At 43.8% G+C, this 26,562-nt stretch overlaps 1 protein-coding gene across 1 annotated transcript; it reads right to left on the bottom strand.

Annotated features, from left to right (window-relative positions):
- Positions 1 to 6,260: 6,260 nt before the first annotated feature.
- Positions 6,261 to 26,217, bottom strand: LOC145342397 (UDP-N-acetylglucosamine transferase subunit ALG13). Its single transcript, XM_080187953.1, has 4 exons — positions 26,034 to 26,217; positions 15,644 to 15,806; positions 12,118 to 12,256; positions 6,261 to 6,573 (listed from the first exon to the last, which is right to left on the bottom strand). The coding sequence occupies exons 1-4, from the start codon at positions 26,112 to 26,114 to the stop codon at positions 6,462 to 6,464; spliced, it is 495 nt and encodes a 164-aa protein (XP_080044079.1). The 5' UTR covers positions 26,115 to 26,217; the 3' UTR covers positions 6,261 to 6,461.
- Between the last annotated feature and the right edge of the window lie 345 nt (positions 26,218 to 26,562).

Here is a 26,562-nt window from a genome sequence, read left to right as displayed (position 1 = left end):
CACTTCAGATCAGCCATGATCTTATTGAATGGCGGGGCAGGTTTGTAGGGCTAGATGGCCTACTCCTGCTCCTATTTCTTATGTTCATCGAAGAAAAATTGTCTGCGCTAGTTAGGAAGAAAAAGGGAAAACACAAATGAAGAGGACTGAAGACACAATGAAAGGGTTTTCTGAAGCCAAACGAGAGAAGAAGGTAGTGGCAAAGTGAAGATTTCTTGGAAAGATGTTCCAATGGGAAAGGACATGGTGGGCTGACAACGATGAGGCCCAAAAAGCAGATCACAAGAAGCAATCTGGTGTTGGAGTGAAAGATGACTTGAGTCACAAAACTGGTGGGAAGTCATCTGAACCAGATTTGAAAATAAGGCCAAGGTTCTTGAAGGCAATTTGTTAATGCAGAGAGGCCCAAAAAAGTGAGGGTGATCGAACTTTGTGCTGCAGGAAACAAAGGTCATAGTATCCTAAAGTTTTAATGTGAGGCAGCATGGAAACCAGAGAAAATACTTGGGAAATCATGGCTTAAAATAGTAGCGACATGGGTTAGAATTTCAACAACAATGAGGATAGACGAGTAGGAGCAAGGTGGAGAATATTGCAGAAGTTGAAAAAAGCAAACTTTGTAACTAAATGGGTCTGGAAGAGAAAGGTCGGTCCAGAGTTCTGCAGTTTTCCAAGCTTCCACAACTCTGGATTTTGCCTGAAGCAGCTGCCATGGAACTGATAAAAAGTCAAAACCGAGGCATAAGAGTTCTATTTATCTATATTCCTTGCTTGCCCCGGTTCCAATTTTTTTTAATATTATGTGCCATTATTTTTGTAACACATGATTAAATATATTCTCAAAATTAATTTGCAGTAAGCAATTTTACACTGGATCCTCAAAATGTCTATTCACACAAAACTTGCACTTTGTAAAGCAAGGTAGCTATCCCAGGTTAGTTCATGTTTGTTCATTAATCTTGCCCCATAAAAGTTTGAAATTTACTTATAATCATGTCAACTATAGAGGCTAGAGTAAGAGTCATGGAGGTTTACGGCAAGGAAACAGGCCCTTCGGCCCAACATGTCCATCCTGCCCTTTTTTTTAAACCCCAATTGTCCGCATTTGGCCCATATCCCCCTATACCCATCGTACCTATGTAACTGTCAAAATGCTTTTTAAAAGACAACATTTTACCCACCTCTACTACTTCTGGCAGCTTGTTCTGGACACTCACCACCCTCTGTGTGAAAAAATTGCTGCTCTGGACTCTTTTGTATCTCTCACCTTAAACCTATGCCCTCTAGTTTCAGATTTCCCTATCTTTTGGGAAAACATATTGACTATCTGGCTGATCTGTGCCACTCATTATTTTATAGACCACTATAAGATCACCCCTCAGCCTTCTCACTCCAGAGAAAAAAGTCCCAGTCTATTCAACTTCTCCTTATAACTCATACCATCAAGTCCCAGTAGCATTCTAATAAATCTTTTCTGCACTCTTTCTGGTTTAATAATATCCTTTCAATAATAGGGTGACCAGAACTCTACACAGTATTCCAAGTGTGGCCTTACCAATGTCTTGTACAACTTCAACAAGACATTCTCACTCCTATATTCAATGTTCTGACCAATGAAACCAAGCATGCCGAATGCCTTCTTCACCACTCTGTCCACCTTTGACTCCACTTTCAAGGAGCTATGAGCATGTACCCCTAGATTCTTTGTTCTATAACTCTCCCCAATGCCCTACTATTAACTGAGTAAGTCAATCTACCAAAATGCATCATCTCGCGTGTATCTAAATTAAACTCCATCTGCCATTCATCAGCCCACTTGATCAAAATCCCATTGCAATTGGAGATAACTTTCTTCACTGTCCACGATGCCACCAATCTTAGTGTCATCTGCAAACTTACTAACCATGCTTCCTATATTCTCATCCAAATCATTAATATGAATGACAAATAACAGTGGACCCAGCACTGATCCCTGAGGCACACCGCTGGTCACAGACCTCCAGTTTGAAAAATAACCCTCTACAACCATCCTCTGGCTTCTGTCAAAAAGCCAACTTTGTATCCATTTAGATAACTCACCCTGGATCCCATGAGATTTAACGTTATACAACAACCTACCATGCAGTACTTTGGCAGGAATCTTGAAGTCCATGTACCATCAACTGCACTGCTCTCAACTACCTTCTTGGTTACCCCTTCAAAAAACTCAATCAAATTTGAGAGTCATGATTTTCCACTCACAAAGCTATGCTGACTGTCCCTGATCAGTCCTTGCGTCTCTAAATGCCTGTAGATTCTGTCTCTCAAAATGCCTTCCAACAATTTACTCACCACAGATGTGAGGCTCACTGGCGTGTAGTTCCCAGGCTTTTCCCTGTAGCTCTTTTTAAACAAAGTCACAACATTTGCCACCCTCCAATCTTCAGGTACCTCACCCATGACTATCGGTGATTCAAATATCTTGGCTAGGGGACCTGCAATTTCTTCCTTAGCCTCACACGATGTCCTGGGACACTTCATCAGGTCCCAAGGATTTATCTATCTTGATGCGCTTTAAAACTTCCAGCACTTCTTTCTCGATAATAATGTACACTCCTCAAGAGCGTATTTATTTCCCCAAGTTCCCTAACATCCATGCTTTTCTCAACAATAAATACCAATGAGAAATTTTCATTTAGGATTTCACCCATCTCTTGTGGATCTGCACATAGATGACCTTGCTGATTCTTAAGAGGCCCTATTCTTTCTCTTGTTACTCTTTTGCCCTTTACATATTTGTCGAAGCTCTTTGGATTCTCCTTTGCCTTATCTGTCAAACCAATCTCATGTCCTCTTTTTGCCCTCCTCATTTCTCCCTTAACACTACTCCTACACCTCCTATACTCTTCAAGACATTCACTTGATCACAGCTTCTGCCAGCCTTGCCCTTCACTCTAAGAGGAATGTGCTTACCCTGAACGTTGGTTAACACACTTTTGAAAGCCTCCCACTTACCAGACATCCCTCTGCCTTCTCACAGACTCCCCCAATTAACTTTTGAAAGTTCTTGCCTGATACCATCAAAATTGGCCTTGCCCCAATTTAGAATATTAACTTTTTGGACAGACCCATCATTCTCCACAGCTATCTTAAAACTAATAGAATTATGGTCACTGGTCTCAAAGTGATCCCTCACTAACACTTCTGTCACCTGCCCTTCCTTATTCCCAAGAGGAGGTCAAGTTTTGCCCCCTCTCTAGTTAGGCCATCCACATACTGAAACAAAAATTCCTCCTGAATACACTCAACAAATTTCTCTCTATCCAACACTCTAATACTATGACTGTCCTAATCAATGTTGGGAAAGTTATAATCTCCATTACTACCCTATTTTTCTTGGAGCTATCTATAATCTCCTTAGATATTTGCTCCTCAATTTTCCACTGACTATTTGGGGGGGCCGATAGTACAACCCTATCAAAGTGATTTCCCCCTTCTACCGATATAGACTCTGTGGCCAAACCCTCGGATTTAGTCCCTCAGTACAGTCATGGTGTTTTCGCTAATCAAAAGTACAACTCCCCCTCCTCTTTTACCTCCTGTTCTATCTTTCCTATAGCATCTATACCTTGGAACATTGAGCTGCCAGTCCTGTCCCTCCTTTAGCCATGTTTCAGTAATTGCTATAATATCCCAGTCACATGTATCCATCCATGCCCCGAGTTCATCTGCCTTGCCTGCTAGGCTATATTCCTTAGATTATTGCTTTAAGTATAGGTTAGCATTTGTCACCATCGTGTCTTTTATGTCTCAGGTTTTTACATCAATTCTTCTACTATTTAATGTTAATTATTGTTTAATGACAGTTATCATTACCAATTAAAAGGTCACAAGTGTCACGTACTTAAAGGAGCAATCAGTAAGTTTTCTCTAAATATACTGTTTAATGAATGTTAAAATTTGGTTCCAGAGTGTAATGAAGGAATCTGGTTTATCCAGTGTTCAACAGTAGTAGAAAGCACCAAGCATGCCTTCAGGGATACAAATGTAAACGTGCGAGAGAGAGGCAGACAGTTGGGCCAAACAATCCCCAACTCCACACCACTTGGACATATTGACAGCAGCTTGTCAAGTCCCTGGAATAGTCCTGTGAGGAAGCCATTTTTGCTCAATTTCCCACACACTGGGTGGCCAAAGCTCAGGAATGTTAACGTACAGCCAAATATTGAGGAGCAGCCCCTTCAAATAGGGAAGAGGGACTGCAACTTCTTACACCCAACATATATCTGAAGCACCGACTTCTCACTAGCGTTTCTACTATTTTTTTCCCAACCTCCATCAGCATGATAGATGCATATTATTAGGGCCTGAAGGCTTGCTGACATTTAGTCCCATTGAGATAAATTGATGATGCTATCAAGCGTAGAGTCAAAGATAATAGTTGGACGGTTAGGCACTCTGATAGGTGCTCAAAGTGTGCTTCAGACAAGAGCTGAAGGGGACTGAGGAGAAATTGTAGAGTATGACTGGCTTAGTCAGCACTGTGTAATTTGGCATTCCCCTTCTTTGATTCAATTAAATATATTAATCTGGAGTTGAAATTAATTCAATATAATTGAATTACCAGGGCAGCACGGTAGCACAGTGGTTAGCACTGCTGCTTCACAGCTCCAGGGACCTGGGTTCGATTCCCGGCTTGGGTCACTGTCTGTGTAGAGTTTGCACATTCCCCTCGTGTCTGCATGCGTTTCCTCCGGGTGCTCCAGTTTTCTCCCACAGTCCAAAGGTGTGCAGGTTATATAGATTGGCCATGCTAAAATTGCCCCTTAGTGTCCTGAAATGCATAGGTTAGAGTGATTAGAAGGTAAATATATAGGGATGTGGGGGTAGGGCCTGGATGGGATTGCGGTCAGTGCGGACTTAATGGGCCAAATAGCCTCCTTCTGCACTGTAGGGTTTCTTTGATGATAATATCGGCAGAATCCGTACTTGTCCACTGCTTACCAAGTCCAACTATTGCAGGTGGTGAGCATCAACCCCAAAGACTCCTTGACAGGCGTTTATTATGAAATGTTGAGTTGAAGTGACTGCTTTGAAACTACTGTACAGTACCATGATAAATTATGCTAACGGAATATTTTTAAAAAGATGCAATAATGGAGCTATATTAAAAACCTATATAAAATTAATTGGCAGCCCTAAGAGTGGTATTGGTCTATTTGGGAAGGATATTGAAGATTCAGCATTTGGATGCTGCCTTATATGAAGTGTAAATATGAACTACAACTTGAAAAATTGCATCTGTTGGTTTTTAGAGCAAAGGAGATTACTGGGTGATTTGACAAAGATGTTTAAAAATGATAAAAGGATGGGGCAGATTGAAATAGACTGCTTCCAAAGAGTGTGGGCTCTAGAATGAGCAGCTTTAGGTCTAAGAATAAAGAGATTACATTTACACAAAGGGTTGTGAGGCTACGGAGTGCACTACTACCAAGTACTAATTTTTCTACAAACCATAAAGTGGAAAACGTTGCAAGCCATGCATCACCAATGAACCTGTTTATCATTTGTCATTCTGACCATAAATGTATTGACTGTTCACACCAGCAGACAGAAGTCTCCCAACACACCATGGCCATCCATATGGTATGGTTTGTGTACCTCTGGAGGATGGTAAATGTTATATATCTACGTTTCACAAAGAAAAAGGAATAAAGCAGAAACCTGTAGACCATCTGTTAATACTGTATGCAGCACATTAACTATAAATGTTCAGTAAACAATATCAAACGCTTTTCTTTGAACAAATTTGTAAAAGAAAATTCCTACCTAACCTCCCTGCACAGATCTTTGTGTAATCTGCACTATGTAATTCAGAATCAAGATTTTCAAGCTTAGGCGAAAGCGAAGGGATAAATCAGCTGAGTTTCTTATTCCAAAATATCATTATATATCAGTGACAATTGGAATCAGGTTCAACTGTGGCTGCAGTTGAACAGCCTGCAGATGCTCACTGCCTGGGTTCACACATAATGAACAGGCTCTTGGAGATAAACAAGCACAGTTGACAGAAGCAAATTTACCCCAGCAAGGAGAAAGGAGCTAAAAAAATAAACTTGGGTAGTTAAATCTTCACATACAAACAGAATTGCTCGAACAATACTTGCTTATTTTGTCCTTTCGCAGTGTCCAAACACAGCAATAATTTCTAGTTAACATAATCCACTTGTAAAAAGACAAGTAATAAAATGAGGGACCATCAGTTGGAAAACAGTTGTGTTAAAAAAAAATTTATTGCACACATGAACTTCTGAACAATATTCTCATTTTTGTTGGACAATGATCCTTTCCCTAGTTCCACTCAGAATTGCATTATGAAAGTCCGAAGGATAGGTCTGGGTCTTCAGTTTATTACCATTTGAAGGGTGATATTCCAAAGTGATTGAAAGAAAAAACTCCATCATTCTTTAAAACTATCAAGGTCATTGGAATCCAAGGACTTTATCCAAAAATGCTGAAAATTTTTCTGGATGCCCTGGAGGAAATGGTTTCAAAGATGTGAAGTCCAATTTTTGTAATGTTTCAGAAAGCGTGCTGGAACAAGAAGCAAAATAAGTTATTAATGTGGCAAGAGATCTGTTGTAACAGTTTTTACTTCCTGAAATTTCACTGTAATAAACTTTGCCAAGACATCACGGCACCTTTTGACAGGGCTAAGTAATGCATTGCTTACAAAGTAACCAAGCCACAAAGGACACTGTCTAGGCAAATCCAGTGTACATTGTAACTTTTAAAACTGGTCTTCAAAAAGACAAATGTACATTGTGTACATCAGACATAATGCATCATCCAGCATTCACTGATTTAAATTTGCTTGTCAACCATCTGAAAGGTGAACATGATTTGTCTGAAACACATCATAATAATTGACTTATATTACCGACTCCTCAAGCTAAATGACATATCCTTTCAAAGTTCTGGGCAACATTGCCCTATACCAGCTTTCTCTAGTGACAATTGATAGATGTGATAAAATATTTTGAATATACCTTAAACCTCTAGTTTTAGACTCCTCTATCTTTGGGAAAAGATGTTGATTATCTAGTTGATTTATGCCCCTCATTATTTTATAGACCTCTGAGATCACCCCTAAGTCTCCTATGCTCTAGGGAAGAAGTCCCAGTCTATGGTATGGTCCCAGTCCTGGTATGGAGGGTATTAGCTGAGGTGAGATTGAGTAAACTAGGGTTGTACTCACTGGAAAGATGGAAGTTGAGGGGTGACCCAATAGAAGTTTATAAAATTACAAAGGGTGAACAGTTGGAAGCTTTTTCCCAGGTCAGAAATGACAAAACACAAGGGGTCACAAATTCAAAGTAAGGTTGAATACAGGTATGCAGGGGACTTTTTTTTTTACACAGAGGGTGGTGGGGGCCTGGAATGCAGTACCAAGCAAGGTGGTTGAGGCATCATTTAAGACTTAACCTAGATAGCCACATGAACAGGCTGGAATAGAGGGATACAAACAGATGGTCTAGTTAGGAACACATGATCGGTGCAGGCTTGGAGGGCCGAAGGGCCTGTTTCTGTGTTGTACTGTTCTTTAGTTTTGTTCTATCCAGCCTCTTCTTATAACTCAAACTATCAAGTCCCGGTAGCAACGTAGTAAATCTTTTCTGCACTCTTTCGAGTTTAATAATATCTTTTCTATAATAGGGTGACCAGAACTGTACACAGTATTGCAAGTATGGCCTTACCAATGTCTTGTGCAACTTTAATAAGACATCCCAACTCCTGTTTTCAATCTTCTAACCAATGAAATCAAGCATGCCAAAAGCCTTCTACACCACCCTGTCCACCTGTGATTTCACTTTCAAGGAGCTATGAACATGTACCCCTAGATCTCTTTGTTCTATAACTCTCCACAACACCGTACCATTAACTGAGCAAGTCCCGCACTGGTTCAATCTACCACAATGCATCACCTCGCAAGTATCTAAATGAAATGGACAAAAGCGGATGATTGGAACACACGAACATACACACGCACGCATGCACGCAAAAGGTCCTAGTACTGAATGTTGGAAAACATATTGACTCCATTCTGAGATGCAACCATGGACCAGTTTTATTTAAATTTCACACACAAAACATCCATCATCAAAGTCAAGGGCAACTGATATTAGGAACCTCAGTACCTTTCAGTTCCACTCCAAGTTACACAACACCCTGACTTGGATACATGATCACCTTTCCTTCATTGTTGCTGAGACAGAAATACTGGAATTCCTTGCCTAATATACAGTAGTACTGTGGAAATATCTTCAATACACAGACCACAAAGGTTCAAGGCGGCGGCTCACCACATTCTCAAGAATAACTAGGGATGGCAATTAAATGTTGACCTTGTCAGTTGCATACGCATCTTGAAAATTATAATGGATGATAAGTATTGTAAAACATACAAGAGTTTGTTGTCAATGTGGATGCTTTTAATAACAAATAAGTTTCTTAAAATTTTAGCCTATTGTGATGTTATACCCCTAAAAGACCAGGTTTGAGTTGCTTACAATCTGTGTTTTTTAAAGAAATGAGCTTAGAATAGTCCAATTCAAACAAACAGTCTTGAGACTGAAATCAATAGATTTTTGGGCAGTAGGGGAAATCAATGGCTAAGAGGATAGGAAAGTGGAGTTCATGTGCGAGGCTCGTGGAATGGCCTATTTGAGCTTTGTTCTCATTTGATGTACTTTTTAAAATTTAGAATTTTCAAAATTGCCACTGAATTCTAATATCACTGTTCAATTTCTGTGACTCAATCAGCATCCTTAAGAATTACTGACACAGACAAAACTGTCTCATTATTGTTTAATTTGGAGAACTGGCATGCCACTGAACCAAGTGCCAAGATGAAAAGATTTCTTTTGTGATACTTCTGTTTCTGCAAATTGACCACCCCCTATTTCAACCAATACTTCACCCTTATACTCTTCAAACAGCTTTCTACAGGCTATCCAAATTTGAAGCAATACATTCCATGATTTCAATTCTCCAATGGTGTGGACATAGACAAGCTCGCAGAATTGGCAGACAAATGGTAGATGGAATTTAATTGCACAGAAGTGTGAGATGAAAAATTTTGGCAGGGATAGGGATAGGCAATATATACTTAATGACATAGTTCTAAGGAAGGCAAAGAGGGTCTATTTACATTGATCGGTGAAGGTAGCAGGGAGGGCTGTTTCAGTTAGTAAAATCATTAAAAACAGCAGTAGGCCATTGAACCCAACATGTTTGCTCCACCATTTGATAAGGTCATGGCTGATCTGATGTGACCGTAACTCCATTTTTCTGTCTGTCCCTCTTGGCTGTGAACTACCTTGTCAGTTAAAAATCAGTGTTGAATACACCCAATAACACAGTCTCCATGGATCTCTATGGAACAGAATTCAAAAGACCCTGAGAGAGAAGACATTTCTTCTCATCTCTCTCTTAAATGGGAGCTCCTAGTTTTTAAACTGTGCCCCACCCCCTCCCCCCCAGTTCCAGGTTCCCCCCGAGAGGAATCATTCTCAGCATCTACCTTGTCAATCACCCTAAGAATCTTCAATGTGTCAAGAAGATCCCCTTTTATTCTTCTGACCTCTAATGAGTATAGGCTTCAACCTGCTCAATCTTTCCTAATTAGATAATCCCTTCATCCTAGCTGGTTGTCAGTTCAGTGAAGCTTGATAGCTGGGACTGCATCAATGGTTAGTTGCTGGGGTACAGCCTGGTCACCCCAGTTGGACGCAGTTTCAAACAGATTTAGCACTGACAGATAAACAGCTGTTGGGGAAAATTTGAGTTGGAGTCTAGTTGCTTGACAACTCAGTGCAGGCAGAATGGGGAAGATAAGTTTATTCTGAGTTAAAGTTATATTTGAGGGGAAAATGGAGGTATATCTTCAAAGGGGGGGAGCTGAAATCCCTCGTAAGGAAGACAACAGTTTAAAGAATTTTGCGACTCTCAGTGATCACTGGCATGCTGAGAAACTCAATGTTAGTTTTTTTCTGCCAATCAACATGCAGTTTGTGGTGTTTGACCACAGTCTGCATGTTAATTCATGTTCAACTCATTATTTTAAGATAGATATAACTGACTGTTTGCTTGTTGATTGGAAAAAAAATGCTTCTGTTTGTTTAAAACCATGGAATCTTGTGGCCTTATTTTCTTAGCAAGTAACCAAAATTTCAAATTTCATCTTTCTAAATTATTGGCCCATAAGAAATACAAAAGCAGGGAACCTATGCTGAACATTTTATAAAGCTTCATAAAAGCTCTGGTTAGGACATAACTAGAGTTTGTTTCCAATTTTGGTTACCACACTTTAGGAAGGAAGTAAGGGCTTCAGAAGATACAGAGATTTGCCAGAATGGTTCCAGGAATGAGGGATTTTAACCACAAGGTTAGATTGGAGAAGCTGCTGTTGTTCATTGTGGAGCAAAGGAGATTGAAGGGATATTTGATGAGAGGTATACAAGATTATGACAAGTTCAGATAGGCAGACAAAGAAAAGTTGTTCCCATTAGCTGTTGGCATAAGGACTAGGGGACACATTTAAGATTATGGATAAGAGATGCAAGGGGATACGAGGAAAATCTCTTATCTGATAGTGACTTGAAACTTGCTGCTTATAAAGTTGGTGAAAAAAAGTGACAACAAATGACTTCAAAACTAAATTGGATAGGCACTTGAGAAAAATAAACTTGCAGGGATATGGGGATAGAACAAGGCTGACTGGATCGCTCCACAGAGAGCTGGCATGGACCCAAAGGTCCAAATGGCCTCCTTTTGTGCAGTTAACCCCTCTATAACTCTAAATATTTGCTGGGTTACAGTGGTACAAAACCCAAGATTTAAAAGATGCAGACTGCTTTTTAAAAAAAGTATTAGATTTACTCCCCCACAGTAGAAACTTTCTCCAAGAACCAACATACATTTGATGGATGTTTAAGAAAATGTTCCAAAAACTGAATCTGTGCAAAACGAATGATCATAATGCAAAAATAATAAGAATCCATACTAAACCTGGGAGGATCAAGTGTACTGAATGTTCTCAACCCAGTGTTTTATTTTCATCTAAAATGGGGTAGCTCTCTGTGTGCTCTGCCAGGTCACCCTTCCGATTTGTTGATTTTAATGTCATCTCATCACTTGCCAAACTGAACACTTTTTTTTTGGTGGAAGGGAGGGGGGTGTCTGGTGAACTGGGAGGTTCGAGTTTCGATAAGAGTCCACAGCAAGAGGCAAAACAAAAATCCTCCTTCCTCAAAATAGTTACAAAGGTGGAAGGGTAGAGGATGACGACATAGCAAGTGGGACCCACTGCAATAATTCAACAAAAACACAACTGTACAACTTGCTAATGAATAGAAAGAGTAGCATAAACATGCCATTCTTTACACATTGTCTAGGCTGGTGTGTAATTAGGGCTATCTGGCTACTGAGGGTATCATAACCAAACTGATTGTAATGCTCAGGAAATCTTGGCAACAGCTACGGAGAGGGAAACAGATTAAAGTTTCACATCAATGATGTTTTGCCAGATTTCATAGGCAACATTGCAAGAGTCCCCTAACAGCAATTAGGAACGGAAACCATATTATTGTTTCCCCGTGTCACTACCTGAGGCACACAAAGGTTAATTGTGATGTTCCTATTCCTATTTGCTAACACAGAATAAGCCAGAAATAAAACTCCATAACTCCTGGTTATTATTGCTCAAAACCACACCCAATTACCCATTGACTCTCAGGGAGCTGCTTTAGAAAATATTTTACCTAAAAAAAACAGAAACCAAACTAATACATATATAAACAAACAAAAATCAATATTTAAAATTGTTACCAAAGGAGACAATTGTTAAGTCCCCATGTCTCTCTTCCAAGACACTTTTTGAATGTGCGAAAGCTTCCCATAGTAAAGCTGAGCTTTACCAGCCTCCTGCAGGCCAACATTGTCTCTGATGCTGTGCTGGGTGCAAACAAATGCAGTACAGCTCAGAGGTGTGGCTTGACTGAGTACGTGCTTTAAAAAGGGAAACATTGTTTTTAAATGTTAACTCTTCTAATATTTCCACTTTACAATTTACCCTACCTGCAAGTGCAATACACAAGATGCCCGTCTTGGTGCAGCTGTTTGGCCAATTCCAACTGGTGATTGTCCATTAACTTCTCATTAATGACAACAATGAGGGGCTTTCCAGCTTCAAGGGTCTCCAGACAACTTCCAGCACCTAGATGGGTATTATAGAAAAATTAATGTATCTCCAAGAATCTGTAAGAAAATAAATTCTGACACTGCTTTTAAAAAATATTTATTCAGGGAATATGGGTATTGCTGTTTAGACCAGCATTTATTGTCCATCCCTAATTGGTGATGAGCTGTCCTCATTAACGACTGCAATCCATGTGGTGTGAGTACACCCACACGCTGTCAGGGACAGAGCTCCAGGATTTTGACCCAGCAACAATGAATGAACACATTCACTTTTATGGTATTGACAAACTTTCTGCTAGAAGTATTTTTTAAAAGCTCATTTAATCCCTGGTTTATAGTCATTGAGGCAGCAGATAGCATCAGAAATATTATAAAATCTAGTTGACAGTTGAGCTTTTTTGCTAAAACTGGGTCTTAGTAACAGACGCAAATCGTAACTTCATTGCATATTACTGACTCAGAATCCCTACAGTGCGGGAGGCCATTCGACCCATCGAGTCTGCACCAACCACAATCCCACCCAAGCCCCATCCCCACAATCCCATGCATTTATCCTAGCTGACACTAAGTGGCAACTTAACACAGCCAATCCACCTAACCTGCACACCTTTGGACTGTGGGAGAAAACCAGAGCACCTGGAGGAAACCCACACAGACAGGGGAGAACGTGCAAACCCCACACACACAGTGACCCAAGCCAGGAATTGAACTTGGGTCCCTGGTGCTGACAGGCAGCAATGCTAACCACTGTGTGACTCAGAAAATCACCCAAAATACCAGGTTCTAAAGGAAGAATATGAAACAGGAAGGTAACATCTATTCTCATGAAAGGATAGAGGATAAAGGTTTTTAAATACAAATAAGTTCAATAGCATAAATGTGGTGAAATGATTTCCAGTGCAGGTGAGCCGAGAACAAAGGGGAATAAAACTGATGACAAACAGATCAAATGAAGAATTTGAGGGATTTCTTCCAGACAATGGTGAAAAACTAAAACTTACTGTTCAAGCAGATAGAATTGTCACATATAAGGGGAGCCCTGAGGCATACAAAGGGAAAAGGGAGTTGAGCAATATGAGGGCAGAATTTAAATAGGCTTACGCAGCGTGTAAACACTGGCATTGATCAGCTGGACAAAATGACTAGTGGCTACGCTGGCAATTCTATAGAATTACCACAAGCCTGAGTAACAAATGCAAGAAAATAACACCATTATATTTTCAATTAACAGCTGAATGATGGTTAAATTCCATTATTACAATTTCTACCCTGAACACTGACAATTTGAATTTATCTGACAAGTTAAATGAGTGAATACGGATCAGAAAGGTCACAGATTCCATCTCCAGTCTGTGCTGTTAGCTGATCTCATTCACAATAGTAGATGGTGCATTATAATTAGTTTTAGTGTTGCTTGGCTAAGCAAAGGAAAATGTGCCAGCTTTCCTGTTCACTACCCAGAGACACTTGCTCAAAGTGCTCTTCGTTGCCATTGGCAACAATAATAATGGGCTTAATTCAGAAGACCCGGTTGTTGAATAAACTCAGTAAGAAGTCTCAACACCAGATTGAAGTCCAACAGGTTTATTTGGCAGCAAGTGGGAATTCTATTCACAATGAATAGATTGTAATTCTTTTCACAATGTACTGAACTCCCGCTCACCTGATGAAGGGGCAGCACTCCGAAAGCTAGTGGCTTTTGCTACCAAATAAATCTGTTGGACTTTAATCTGATGTTGTAAGACTTCTTACTGTGTTTACCCCAGTCCACTCCACATGTTGAATAAACTGTCAATGCTCAATGTTATTTTGTTTTAATTTGTTTTGTGGGATATTTGTCAATTGGCCATCCTTAAATGCCCTCAAGAGTGGTGATGAGTGATTACCTTGAATCGCTGCAGTTCATCTGGTGCAAGCATACCAATAGTGCTGTCAGGTAGGAAGTTCCAGGATTTTGACCCAGCAACGATGAAGGACAGCAATATATTGCTAAGTCAGCATGGTATGTGACTTGGAAAGGAGCTTGCAGGTGCTTATGTTTTTATATGCCTGCTCCCTTTGCATTTCTAGGCAGTAAGGGTCATGGGTTTGGAAGAAAATGTCAAAACTATTATACTTACATTATCAAGTCATCAACAGAGGGGGTGCACTGTACCATGCTTCATTTCCCCTCCTCTTCCATTGTCAAGTTTGCTTATGACATTGCAGTAGTGGGTTGGATCTCAATCAATCGCACCCAAAGATGTGCAGGTTAGGTGGACTGGCCATACTAAATTGCCCCTTAGTGTCAGGTGGATTAGTTAGGGTAAATGCATGCAGTTACGGGAATAGGGCCTGGGTGGGATTGTGGTCAGTGCAGTCGGTGGGCTGAATGGCCTCCTTTTGCACTGTGGGATTCTGGGAATTGGCAATAATCTCTCCCTCAATGTCAGTACAACGAAGGAAATAGTCATCAACTTCAAGAAGCGTAGTGGAGGACATGCCCCATCTACATCAACAGCGTTGAAGTGGAACTGGTCAAGAAATTCAAGTTTCTAGGTGTCCAGAGCATCAACAACATGTCCCTCCATGCTGATGTCATAGTTAAGGAAACCCACCAACTATTTTCTCAGGAAGCTAAGGAAATGTGGCACGTCCGCTACATCTCTCACCAATTTCTACAGATGCAGCACAGAAAACATCCACAGCTTGGTATCGCTCCTGCTCTGACCAAGACCACAAGAAACTACAAAGAATCGTGAATGAAGGGTTGTGAAGCTGGCCCAGTCCATCACACAAACCAGCCTCCCATTCATCTACGCCTACACTTCCTGCAGCCTCGGAAAAGCAGCCAGCATAATCAAAGGACCTCACGGATGCCTGACATATTCTCTTTCATCGTCAGGAAAAAGATACAGAAGTCTGATAACACAGACTAATCGACCCAAGAATAGCTTCTTCCCTGTTGCTTCAGACTTTTGAATGTACCTACCATATGTTTATCTGATCTTTCTCTACACCCTGTGACTGCAACATTATATTCTGCACCCTCTCCTTATCCCTTACGTACTCTATGAATGGTATGTCTGTATAATACGCAAGAAACAATACTTTTCACTGTATCCCAACATGTGACAATAATAAATCAAAGTCAAAAGGAGTCATCATATTGGCCTCAAGATATTAACACTACTTTCTCCACAGATGCTGTTAGGCTTGTTGGGGTTTTCTAGTACATTCTGTTTTTATTTCTGATTTCCAACCTCTGCATTATTTTTATTATCATATTGTTGTGTGTGGGAGTTTGCTGTGTGCGAATTGGCATTTAAGCTATGACTACACTTCAACAAGTTCTTCATTGTTTGTAAAGCGCTCTGTGAAAGTTTTTATTTTTCTTTATTAAAAACACACAATCAACACATACCAGCATGACTGATGACAAGTGCAGCATTCTGTATGTCATCTGCTATTGAATCCTTGAATCTGTAAACTTCACGAGTAAAATCTGTTCCAACGAAAGGCTTTGGTTCGACGGAACCACGGCCAATCTGAAGAATCAGCTTCCTGTAGCCCAAATCTTGAAGAATCTAAGAGTGAACAATAAAGTGATACGAAAGAAGGCCAACAGATCTGAACAGGATAAGCATTAGCAACAAACCGATATTCAGTAAAGTAGCTGTGCAAACACAAGATTAATAAATCTTGGGCGGTTAAACAAGATGCACCTGATGACGTTTAAGGAACCAAAGGAGGAACATGCTCGAACTCTAGCACAAATCATTGAATAGTGGAGGGGTGCCTGAGGACCAGATGTTACTCCTATTAAAAAGGTAGCAACAGTAACTCAGGAAATAGAGACCAGAAAGCTTAACATTCATAATTAATAAGTTTATGGAAACCCTTATTAAGATTAACCGCACCTATTTATAGAACTAAAACTATAAGCAATAACCATTCTGGATTAATGAAACCCAATGTAACCTATTTATTGATTTTCTTTGAAGGTGTGACAAAGGATCTTGGTAAGTGGATGTGATGTACTTGGATTCCAGAATGACTTTTGTTTTCCTCTGGAAAGGCTGCTATTAAAAATATATATTTTTTAAAATCAAGATCAGAATTATTTTAACAATGAATGCACAATTGATTAAACGATAGGATGCAAAACTGGGCGGAGAAGTGGCAGATGGACTTCAACGTGGATAAATGCGTAGTGGTCCATTTTGGCAGGTCCAATGGGATGAAGGAGTACACTATCAAGGGTAGGAGTCTCAGCAGTGTTGAGGAGCAGAAGGATCTTGAGGTCCGGGTCTGTAGGACTCTTAAAATCGGCCTCGCAGGTGGAGGATATGGTCAAGAAGGCGTAGTGAGTACTGGCCTTCATTAATCGAGGGATTGAGTTTAGGAGTCGGGAGGTAATGCTGCAACTTTATAAGACCCTTGTCAGACCCCAGTTGGAGTACTGTGCACCTCACTACAGGAAGGATGTGGAAGCTATTGAGAGGGTGCCGAGGAGATTTACAAGGATGTTGCCTGGATTGGGAGGCATGCCTTATGAAGATAGGTTGAGGGTGCTAGGTCTCTTCTCCCTGGAGAGACAAAGGTTGAGAGGCGACCTGATAGAGGTTTATAAAATGTTGAGAGGTATAGATAGGGTGGATTCTCAGAGGCTATTTCCCAGGGCTGAAATGGTTGCTACGAGAGGACACAGGTTTAAGGTGCTGGGAAGCAAGTACAGGGGAGATGTTAGGAGTAAGTTTTTCACTCAGAGAACATAAGAACATAAGAAATAGGAGCAGGAGTAGGCCATCTAGCCCTTCGAGCCTGCCCCGCCATTCAATAAGATCATGGCTGATCTGTCGCTGCTCAGTTCCACTTTCCCGCCCTCTCCCCATAACCCTTAATCCCCTCTCTTATCAAAAACCCATCAACCCGCGTCTTAAAAATATTTAGCGAGGCGGCCTCCACCACTTCAACGGGCAGAGAATTCCAGAGATTCACCACCCTTTGAGTGAAGAAGTTCCTCCTCAACTCTGTTCTAAACCGCCCCCCTTTTATCTTGAAGCTGTGCCCCCTAGTCCTACTGTCTTTTTTGAGCGGGAAGAGTCTCTCCGCCTCTATCCTATCCATCCCATTCATCATCTTATACGTCTCAATGAGATCTCCCCTCATTCTTCTAAACTCTAACGAGTACAAGCCATCCTCCGCACAATTTGCCGTTCCCCCAATCTTGGTGTCATCAGCAAATTTCGACACCTTACACTCGGTTCCCTCCTCCAGATCATCTATATAAATGGTAAAAAGCTGAGGCCCCAGCACCGACCCCTGGGGCACTCCACTAGTCACCATCCGCCAATCCGAATAGCACCCGTTGACCCCCACTCTCTTCCTCCTATTTGACAACCAATCCTCTATCCACGCTAACACCCTACCCCCAACTCCATGTCCCTCGACCTTCTGCAATAACCTCTTGAGGTACTTTGTCAAACGCCTTCTGAAAATCTAGAAAGACCACATCCACCGACTCTCCTCTATCCACTGCCCTAGACACATCCTCATAGAACTCCAGTAAATTTGTCAGACACGACTTCCCTTTAATGAAACCGTGCTGCGTCTGCTCTATCAAGCAATTCCCTTCAAGATGCCTCGCAATTTCCTCCTTAATGACAGATTCTAACATTTTACCTACCACAGACGTTAAACTAACCGGCCTATAATTCCCCGCCTTTTGCCTGGCACCCTTCTTAAACAACAGCGTAACATTAGCCGTTTTCCAATCATCCGGCACTTCCCCGGACTCCAGCGACGTCTGGAAAATAACCACCAAGGCATCCACTATCACCTCCGCCATTTCTTTCAGAACCCTCGGATGCACTCCATCCGGTCCTGGGGACTTGTCCACAATCAGCCCCTCCAGTCTGTCGAGCACCGCCTCTCTAGTAACAAGGTGGTGAGTGAGTGGAATTGGCTGCCGTTGGTGGTGATAGAGGCAAACTCGCTGGGGTCTTTTAAAAGACTTCTGGATGAGTACATGGGATTTAATGGGATTGAGGGTTATAGGTAGTTCTATGGCCTGGTAGGTATGGATATGATCGGTGAAATTTGTGGGCCGAAGGGCCTGTTTGTGCTGTAAAGTTCTATGATAGGACTCAGATTGGGGTGGTACAGGAATTTGCCATTTGCCTTGGTAAATGTTCCCATGGGGGTTTCTAAAAGACCTGCTTTTTCTTCTCTGAATCCCATTCCTTCCTTGGACAAAACCTCAGAAATACTTTCAAGTGCAGTGACTATTGTCATGCAGGGAAATGCGGCAGCTATCTGGCATTCAACATTCTGGAAACAACAATGAGAATGACCAAAATAAAAGCAAATTATCACGGATGCTGGAAGTTAAAATCAAATTACTGCAGATGCTGGAACCTGACACAAAAACAGAAAATGCTGAAAAATCTCAGCACATCCGACATAAGAACATAAGAAATAGGAGCAGGAGCAGGAGTAGGCCATCTAGCCCTTCGAGCCTGCCCCGCCATTCAATAAGATCATGGCTGATCTGTCGTGGCTCAGTTCCATATTCCCGCCCTCTCCCTATAACCCTTAATCCCCTCGCTTATCAAAAACCCATCAACCCGCGTCTTAAAAATATTTAGCGAGGCAGCCTCCACCACCTCAACAGGCAGAGTCTATAGAGAGAGACAGAACTAATGTTTCAACACTGAATAACTATTTGTCAGAATGGTAAATCTGTTTTAGTATTGTTAATTGAGAAGTGTTAGTTCACCTGGAGAACTCCATGTTCTTCAAATAATGTCACGGCATCTTTAACATTCACCTAACTCATCTCAATAAGCAACTGGGGCCTCAGTTTAACTTCTCATCCAAAAGGGAGACTCCCTCAGTGCTAACCTAAATTAACACTTTAAATCTGATGTGGGGTTTGTTCTACAACCTTCTAATTCAGAGGTGGGTGTTACAAACATGGGTAATTATTACATCCTTCTATTGTGTATTACAGAATGGAAAATTAACAAGTGAGGAGTGAGGAAGGGGTGTGAAATCAAACAATTGAAGAAAAGTTTGCTTGAAACACCTCTCTTCCGTGTCACAGATGTTCATCATACCTGAAAACTTGCACAAGCACCCTTCCATGGTCTTGGAATGATGAGGTAATAAGATATAGGAGCAGAATTAGGCCGTTCAGCCCATCAAGTCTGCTCTGCCATTCAATCATGGCTGATAAGTTTCTCAAACCCATTGTCCCACTTTTTACCTATAACCCCAAATCTCAATCAAAAACCTATCAATCTCTGTCTCAAATGCACTCAATGACCTAGCCTCCACAGCCTTTTGTGGCAACGAATTCCATAGATTCACCATCCTCTGGCTGAAGAAACTCCTCCTCATCCCAGTTCTAAAGGGTCGTCCCTTTACTCTAAGGCTGCGCCCTCGGGTCCTAGTCTCTCCCACTAATGGAAACATCTTCCCCATGTCCACTGTATCCAGGCCTTCCATTATTCTGTAGGGTTCAATGAGATACTCCCTTCTAAAGTTCGAGTACAGGGTCCTCAGACGCTCCTTGTATGTCAAGCTTTTCATTCCCGTGAACCTTCTCTGGACCCTCTCCAATGCCAGCACGTTCTTCCTTAGACACGGGGCCCAAAATTGCTCACGTATTCTAAATGTGGCCTCACCAGAGCTTTCCTCTCAAAATGAATGCAAATACTGCATTTGCTTTCTTAGCTACCAAGTCAACGTGCAAATTAACCTTAAGAGAATCCTGAACTAAGACTCCCATGTCCCTTTGCGCTTCCAATTTCTGAATTCTCTCCCCATTTTGAAAATAGTCTACATCTCTATTCTTCCTACCAAAGTGTATAACCTCATACTTCCCCATGTCGTATTCTATCTGCCACTACTAGTGCCCACTCTCCTATCCTGACCAAGTCCTTTGCAGCCACCCCGCCTCTTCAATAGCTGGCTCTCTGCCTATCTCTGTATCATCTGCAAACCTAGCCACAATGCTCTCAGTTCCTTCATCTGGATCATGTATAGAGTGAAATGTTTTGGTCCTAACATTGACCCCTGTGGAACTCCACTAGTCACTGGTTGGCATCCTGAAAAGCACCCCTTTAACCCCACTCTCTGCCTCCTACCAGTCAGCCAATCGTCTTTCCATGCTCGTACCTTGCCGATAACACCACTGGCTCTTATCTCATTCAGCAGCATCCTATGCGACACCTTGTTATAGGCCTTCTGGAAAACCAAGTAGGTAATATCCACTGGCTCTCCTTTATCTAACCTGCTCATTACCTCCTCAAAGAATTCGAACAGATTTGTCAGGCATGACCTCCCCTTGCTGACTTTACACTATTTTATCATTCACTTCCAAGTATTCCTTAATACTTGAAATCTTACCAACCACCGAGATCAGGCTAACCGGCCTGTAATTTCCATCCTTGTCTCCCTCCCTTCTTAAACAGGGATGTTACATTAGTGACTTTCCAGTCCTCTAAAATCCTCCCTGACTCCAGTTATTCTCGAAAAATCATCACTAATGCCTCCACCATCACTTGAGCTATTTAAGAACATAAAAACATAAGAAATAGGAGCAGGAGTAGGCCATCCAGCCCTTCGAGCCTGCCCCGCCATTCAATAAGATCATGGCTGATCTGTCGTGTCTCAGTTCCACATTCCCACCCTCTCCCCATAACCCTTAATCCCCTCGCTTATCAAAAACCCATCAACCCGCGTCTTAAAAATATTTAGCGAGGTAGCCTCCACCACCTCAACGGGCAGAGAATTCCGGAGATTCACCACCCTTTGAGTGAAGAAATTCCTCCTCAACTCCGTTCTAAACCGCCCCCCTTTATCTTGAGGCTGTGCCCCCTAGTCCTACTGTCCTTTCTGAGTGGGAAGAGCCTCTCCACCTCTATCCTATCCATCCCATTCATCATCTTATATGTCTCAATGAGATCTCCCCTCATTCTTCTAAACTCTAACGAGTACAAGCCTAGTTTATTCAGCCTCTCCTCATAGCTCAACCCCCTCAACTCCGGTATCAGCCTAGTAAACCTCCTCTGCACTCCCTCCAAGGCCAAAATATCCTTGCGTAAGTACGGCGACCAAAACTGCACACAGTACTCCAACTTTCCTTCAAGACTCTGCGGTGTAATCCATCTGGACCGGTGATGTATCCACCGTCAGACTTTTCAGCTTCACTAGCACCTTCTCCTTTGTAATAGCCATTATACTCACCCCTGCCCCTAACTTTTGAATTTCCACCATGAAAACTGAAACAAAGTACCAATACAGTTCCTCCACCATTTCTTTGTTCCCCATTACAACTTCTCCAGCGTAATTTTCCAATGTCCACTCTTGTCTCTTTCTTATCCTTTATTCATCTGAAAAATAACTCTTGCAATCTTTATTTATATTCCTGGCTAGCTTACCCTCATATTTCAGCTTCTCTCCCCTTGTTTTTTTTAATTCTCCTCTGTTGGTCTTAAAGGTTTCCCAATCCCCTAGCTGCCCATTAATCTTTGCTACATTGCATGCTCTTTCTTTTACTTTTATGCTGTCCTTGACTTCCCTTGTCAGCCACGGTTGCTTCATCCTTCCCTTGGTATGCTTCTTCCCCATTGGGATGAAATTTTACAGTGTCTGCTGAATTACTCCTGGAAACTTCTGCCATCGCTGTTCCACTATCTTCCCTGTTAGATTCCTCTCCCAATCAACTCTCGCTTGCTTCTCCCTCAGAGCAAGTTGGAGCCTTTATAGTTGCCTTCACCAAACTGTAATACCATTACATCTGATTCCCTCAAACTGCAGGGTGAATTCTATCATATTAAGGTCACGGCCTCCTAACAGTTCCTACATTTTAAGCTTCCTTATCAAGTCTGCCACATTGCACATCACCAAATCCAGAATTGCCTATTCCCTAGTTAGCTAAACCAGAAGCTGCTCCAAGAAGCCATCCCGTAGACATTCCACAAGTTCCTTTTCTTGGGATCCACTGCTAACCTGATTTTTGCAGTCCACCTGCATGTTGAAGTCCCCAGTGATCACTGTTACATGCCTTTTTTAAAATCTCCTTACGTATTTTGTGCCCCACATCCTGACTACTGCTCAGAGGTCTGTACCTAACTCCCGTTATTGTCTTTTTACCTTTTTGGGTTTCTCAAATCTACCCACTCAGATTCAACATCTTCTGACCCTACGTTGCTTGGCGGGGCACAGCACTCCTTTAAAAGAAAGTGCCAAGTATGAAGATGCAACTTGAGCAAACTCTTTGAAGATCAACGTCCATCTGAATGAACATGCAGTAGGGAATGACAATTAACCTTTCCTTGGGATCTTTTAATGTTTCCATGCTGTAATTTTTGCAAACTTTCAAGAGGCATGATTTCAACTTGGGCCACTGACGTGTTGCAGAAGAATCATCAAAATATCCCAGGCTTGCTCCAGTGACACCATCAATGTTGCTTAATGACTTATACCCCCCAATAACTCAATGACAACCACAAAACTGAGAAATTGTATTCTAAATTCCAATTTTGATTTTAATTTAGGCTGATCTATGGGAAGCTGAAGCCACACAGTAAAATGTAGTTTTTGAAGCATTATATATAAGAACAGTTTATAGGACTGACAGAAAATTCAAACAAATCTTTATTTGCCATTTAGTCCCTCTTCTTTATTCCCCCCATTCTCCACACCAACCTCCCCATCACACACCCCACTGCACTCTCGCCCCCACCCCCCACTCTCCCCTGCCATGCCTCCCCCATTCTCCCCACCACACCACCCCATTTCCCTCACCATCACTATCTTCCAACTCCCTCCCTCTCTCCACAACACTCCCCTCACTATCTAACACACCCCTCTCCCTCTCCATACCAAACTCACTCCCCACGACTCTGCACTCTCTCCGCACCCCATCAACCCCACTCTCCCTCCTATCAGTTTGCCCCCCCTCCATCCAATCTCTCCCCTCCCACTGTCAACACTCCCATTCACACCCCCTTCCAACTCAATCTGAAATACGAAGACATCAGGAAGATAATTGGACAAATAAACTGGAAGGAGGCGTTCTTAGGGAAAAGTACCGAAGGAAGGTGGCGGATATTCAAGGAATGTTTGTCTGGAGCTCTGCACGACAATGTTCCGATGAGACAGGGAGATTTTGGTAGGTCGCGGGAACCGTGGTGCACGAAGGCTGTGGTGAACCTAGTCAGGAGGAAAAGGAAGGTGTACAAAAGGTTCAGGGAGCTAGGAGATGGTAAGGATCTTGAGGAGTATAAGGATTGTAGAAAGGAGCTTAAAAGGGAAATTAGGAGAGCCAGAAGGGGTCATGAGAAGGCCTTGGCGGGTAAGATCAAGGCCTTCAATAAACATGTGAAAGGTAAAAGGATGACAAGAGAAGGGATAGGACCTATAAAAGGTGAAGGGGGAAAGGTCTGTGTGGAACCAGAAGAAATGGCAGAGGTGCTTAATGAGTACTTTGCCTCAGTATTCACGGTGGAAACTGATCTGGGAGATTTTGCTACAGATTTGCAGCAGATGGAAAAGATTGAGTACGTGGATATTAAGGAAGAGGATATGTTAGAACTTTTGAATTCTATCAAGATAGATAAGTCGCCGGGACCAGATGGGATGTACCCCAGGTTACTGTGGGAGGTGAGGGAGGTGATTGCAGAGCCCCTGGCGATGATCTTTGCGTCGTCAATGGAGACGGGAGAGGTTCCGGAAGATTGAAGGATTGCGGATGTGGTTCCTATTTTCAAGAAAGGGAACAGAGATAGCCCGGGAAATTACCGACCGGTGAGTCTGACCTCAGTGGTTGGTAAGCTGATGGAGAGGCTTCTGAGGGACAAGATTTACGAGCATTTGGAGAGGTTTGGCATGATCAGAAATAGTCAGCATGGTTTTGTCAAGGGCAGGTCGTGCCTTACGAGCCTAGTTGAGTTCTTCGAAAATGTGACTGAACACATTGACGAAGGAAGTGCAGTGGACGTGGTGTACATGGACTTCAGCAAGGCGTTTGATAAGGTCCCCCATGCAAGACTTCTTGAGGAGGTGACAGGGCATGGGGTCCAAGGGGCTTTGGCCTTGTGGATCCAGAAATGGCTTGCCTGCAGAAGGCAGAGAGTGGTTGTGGATGGGTCTTTTTCTGCATGGAGGTCAGTCACCAGTGGAGTGCCCCAGGGATCTGTTCTAGGACCCTTGCTGTTTGTCATTTTCATAAATGACCTAGATGAGGAAGTGGAGGGATGGGTTAGTAAGTTCGCTGATGACACGAAGGTCGGTGGTGTTGTGGATGGTCTGGAAGGATGTCAGAAGTTGCAGCAGGACATAAATAGGATGCAGGACTGGGCGGAGAAGTGGCAGATGGACTTCAACGTGGATAAATGTGTAGTCGTCCATTTTGGCAGGACCAACGGGATGAATGAGTACACTATCAAGGGCAGGAGTCTTAGTAGTGTTGAAGAGCAGAAGGATCTTGGGGTCCAGGTCCACAGGACTCTTAAATTGGCCTCGCAGGTGGAGGAGGTGGTCAAGAAGGCGTATGGTATACTGGCCTTCATTAATCGAGGGATTGAGTTTAGGAGTCGGGAGGTAATGCTGCAACTGTATAAGACCCTTGTCAGGCCTCATTTAGAGTATTGTGCGCAGTTCTGGTCGCCTCACTATAGGGAGGACGTAGAAGCTATTGAAAGGGTACAGAGGAGATTTACAAGGATGTTGCCTGGATTGGGAGGCATGCCTTATGAAGTTAGGTTGAGGGAGCTGGGTCTCTTTTCCCTGGAGAGACGAAGGTTGAGAGGCGACCTGATAGAAGTTTATAAAATGTTGAGAGGAATAGATAGGGTGGATTCTCAGAGGCTATTTCCCCGGGTTGAAATGGTCGCTACGAGAGGACACAGATTTAAGGTGCGGGGAGGAAAGTACAGAAGTGATGTTAGGGGTAAGTTTTTCACTCAGAGGGTGGTGAGTGAATGGAATCGGCTGCCGTCAGTGGTGGTGGAGGCAAACTCGCTGGGGTCTTTTAAAAGACTTCTGGATGAGTATATGGGGTTTAATGGGATTGGGGGTTATAGATAGGTCTATAGATTGGTAGGTGTTGATGTGATCGGCGCAACTCGTGGGCCGAAGGGCCTGTTTGTGCTGTAGTGTTCTATGTTCTGCCTTCACCCTGGGCCAGTGCCCTCCCCCCCTCCCCGGGCCGGTGCTCCCCCTTCTACCCCCCCCCCCCGTGCTCCCCCTTCTACCCCCCCCCCCCCGTGCTCCCCCTTCTACCCCCCCCCCCGTGCTCCCCCTTCTACCCCCCCCCCCGTGCTCCCCCTTCTCTCCTCCCCCCCCCCGTGCTCCCCCTTCTCTCCCCCCCCCCCCGTGCTCCCCCTTCTCCCCCCCCCCCCCCCGTGCTCCCCCTTCTCCCCCCCCCCCCCCCCCGTGCTCCCCCTTCTCCCCCCCCCCGGTGCCGGTGCTCCCCCCCCCCCCCCCCCGGTGCCGGTGCTCCCCCCCCCCCCCCCCCCCCGGTGCCGGTGCTGGTGCTCTCCCCCCCCCCCCCCCCCGGTGCCGGTGCCGGTGCTGGTGCTGGTGCTCTCCCCCCCCCCCCCCCCCGGTGCCGGTGCTCTCCCCCCCCCCCCCCCCGGTGCCGGTGCTCTCCCCCCCCCCCCCCCGGTGCCGGTGCTGGTGCTCTCCCCCCCCCCCCCCCCGGTGCCGGTGCCGGTGCCGGTGCCGGTGCTCCCCCCCCCCCCCCCCCGTGCCGGTGCTCCCCCCCCGGTGCCGGTGCTCCCCCACCCCCGCTCCCTTACCCGCCCGCTTCTCTCGGACGATAGCTGCCGGATCAGTTGGTCGAAGCTGGTGGTTCCAACCGTCACAAAGACCGACCCCATTCCCGCCGCCACCGGCGGGTGGCCGAGCGGAGCCTGTCCCGGGGTGAGCGAGCGGAGCCTGTCCCGGGGTGGCCGAGCGGAGCCTGTCCCGGAGTGAGCGAGCGGAGCCTGTCCCGGGGTGGCCGAGCGGAGCCTGTCCCGGAGTGAGCGAGCGGAGCCTGTCCCGGGGTGAGCGAGCGGAGCCTGTCCCGGGGTGAGCGAGCGGAGCCTGTCCCGGGGTGGCCGAGCGGAGCCTGTCCCGGGGTGAGCGAGCGGAGCCTGTCCCGGGGTGGCCGAGCGGAGCCTGTCCCGGGGTGAGCGAGCGGAGCCTGTCCCGGGGTGGCCGAGCAGCAGCAGCGCGGAGTGATCCTCTAACCTGGCTCTCTCTCAGTCCCCTGCCTGCTTCAGTTCAGGGTTTAACCCCCATCCACTGTCACCCCTCAGGGTCAGAGCCTGCACTCACTGCTTC

This window comes from Carcharhinus amblyrhynchos, chromosome 4, assembly GCF_965287045.1.
Source record: "Carcharhinus amblyrhynchos chromosome 4, sCarAmb.v2.hapA, whole genome shotgun sequence".
Lineage (NCBI taxonomy): Eukaryota > Metazoa > Chordata > Chondrichthyes > Carcharhiniformes > Carcharhinidae > Carcharhinus > Carcharhinus amblyrhynchos.
The sequence above is the reverse complement of the archived record's forward strand: the minus strand, read 5'-3'. Positions and strand labels throughout refer to the sequence as shown.

Coding starts and splice junctions, on each gene's coding strand:
- LOC145342397 (XM_080187953.1), bottom strand. CDS start 26,114: ATGGGGTCGGTCTTTGTGACGGTTGGAACCACCAGCTTCGACCAACTG. Junction 15,807..26,033: donor CGTCCGAGAGAAGCGGGCGG/GTAAGGGAGCGG, acceptor GTTCACTCTTAG/ATTCTTCAAGATTTGGGCTA. Junction 6,574..12,117: donor CTTGTGTATTGCACTTGCAG/GTAGGGTAAATT, acceptor TTCTTGTTCCAG/CACGCTTTCTGAAACATTAC.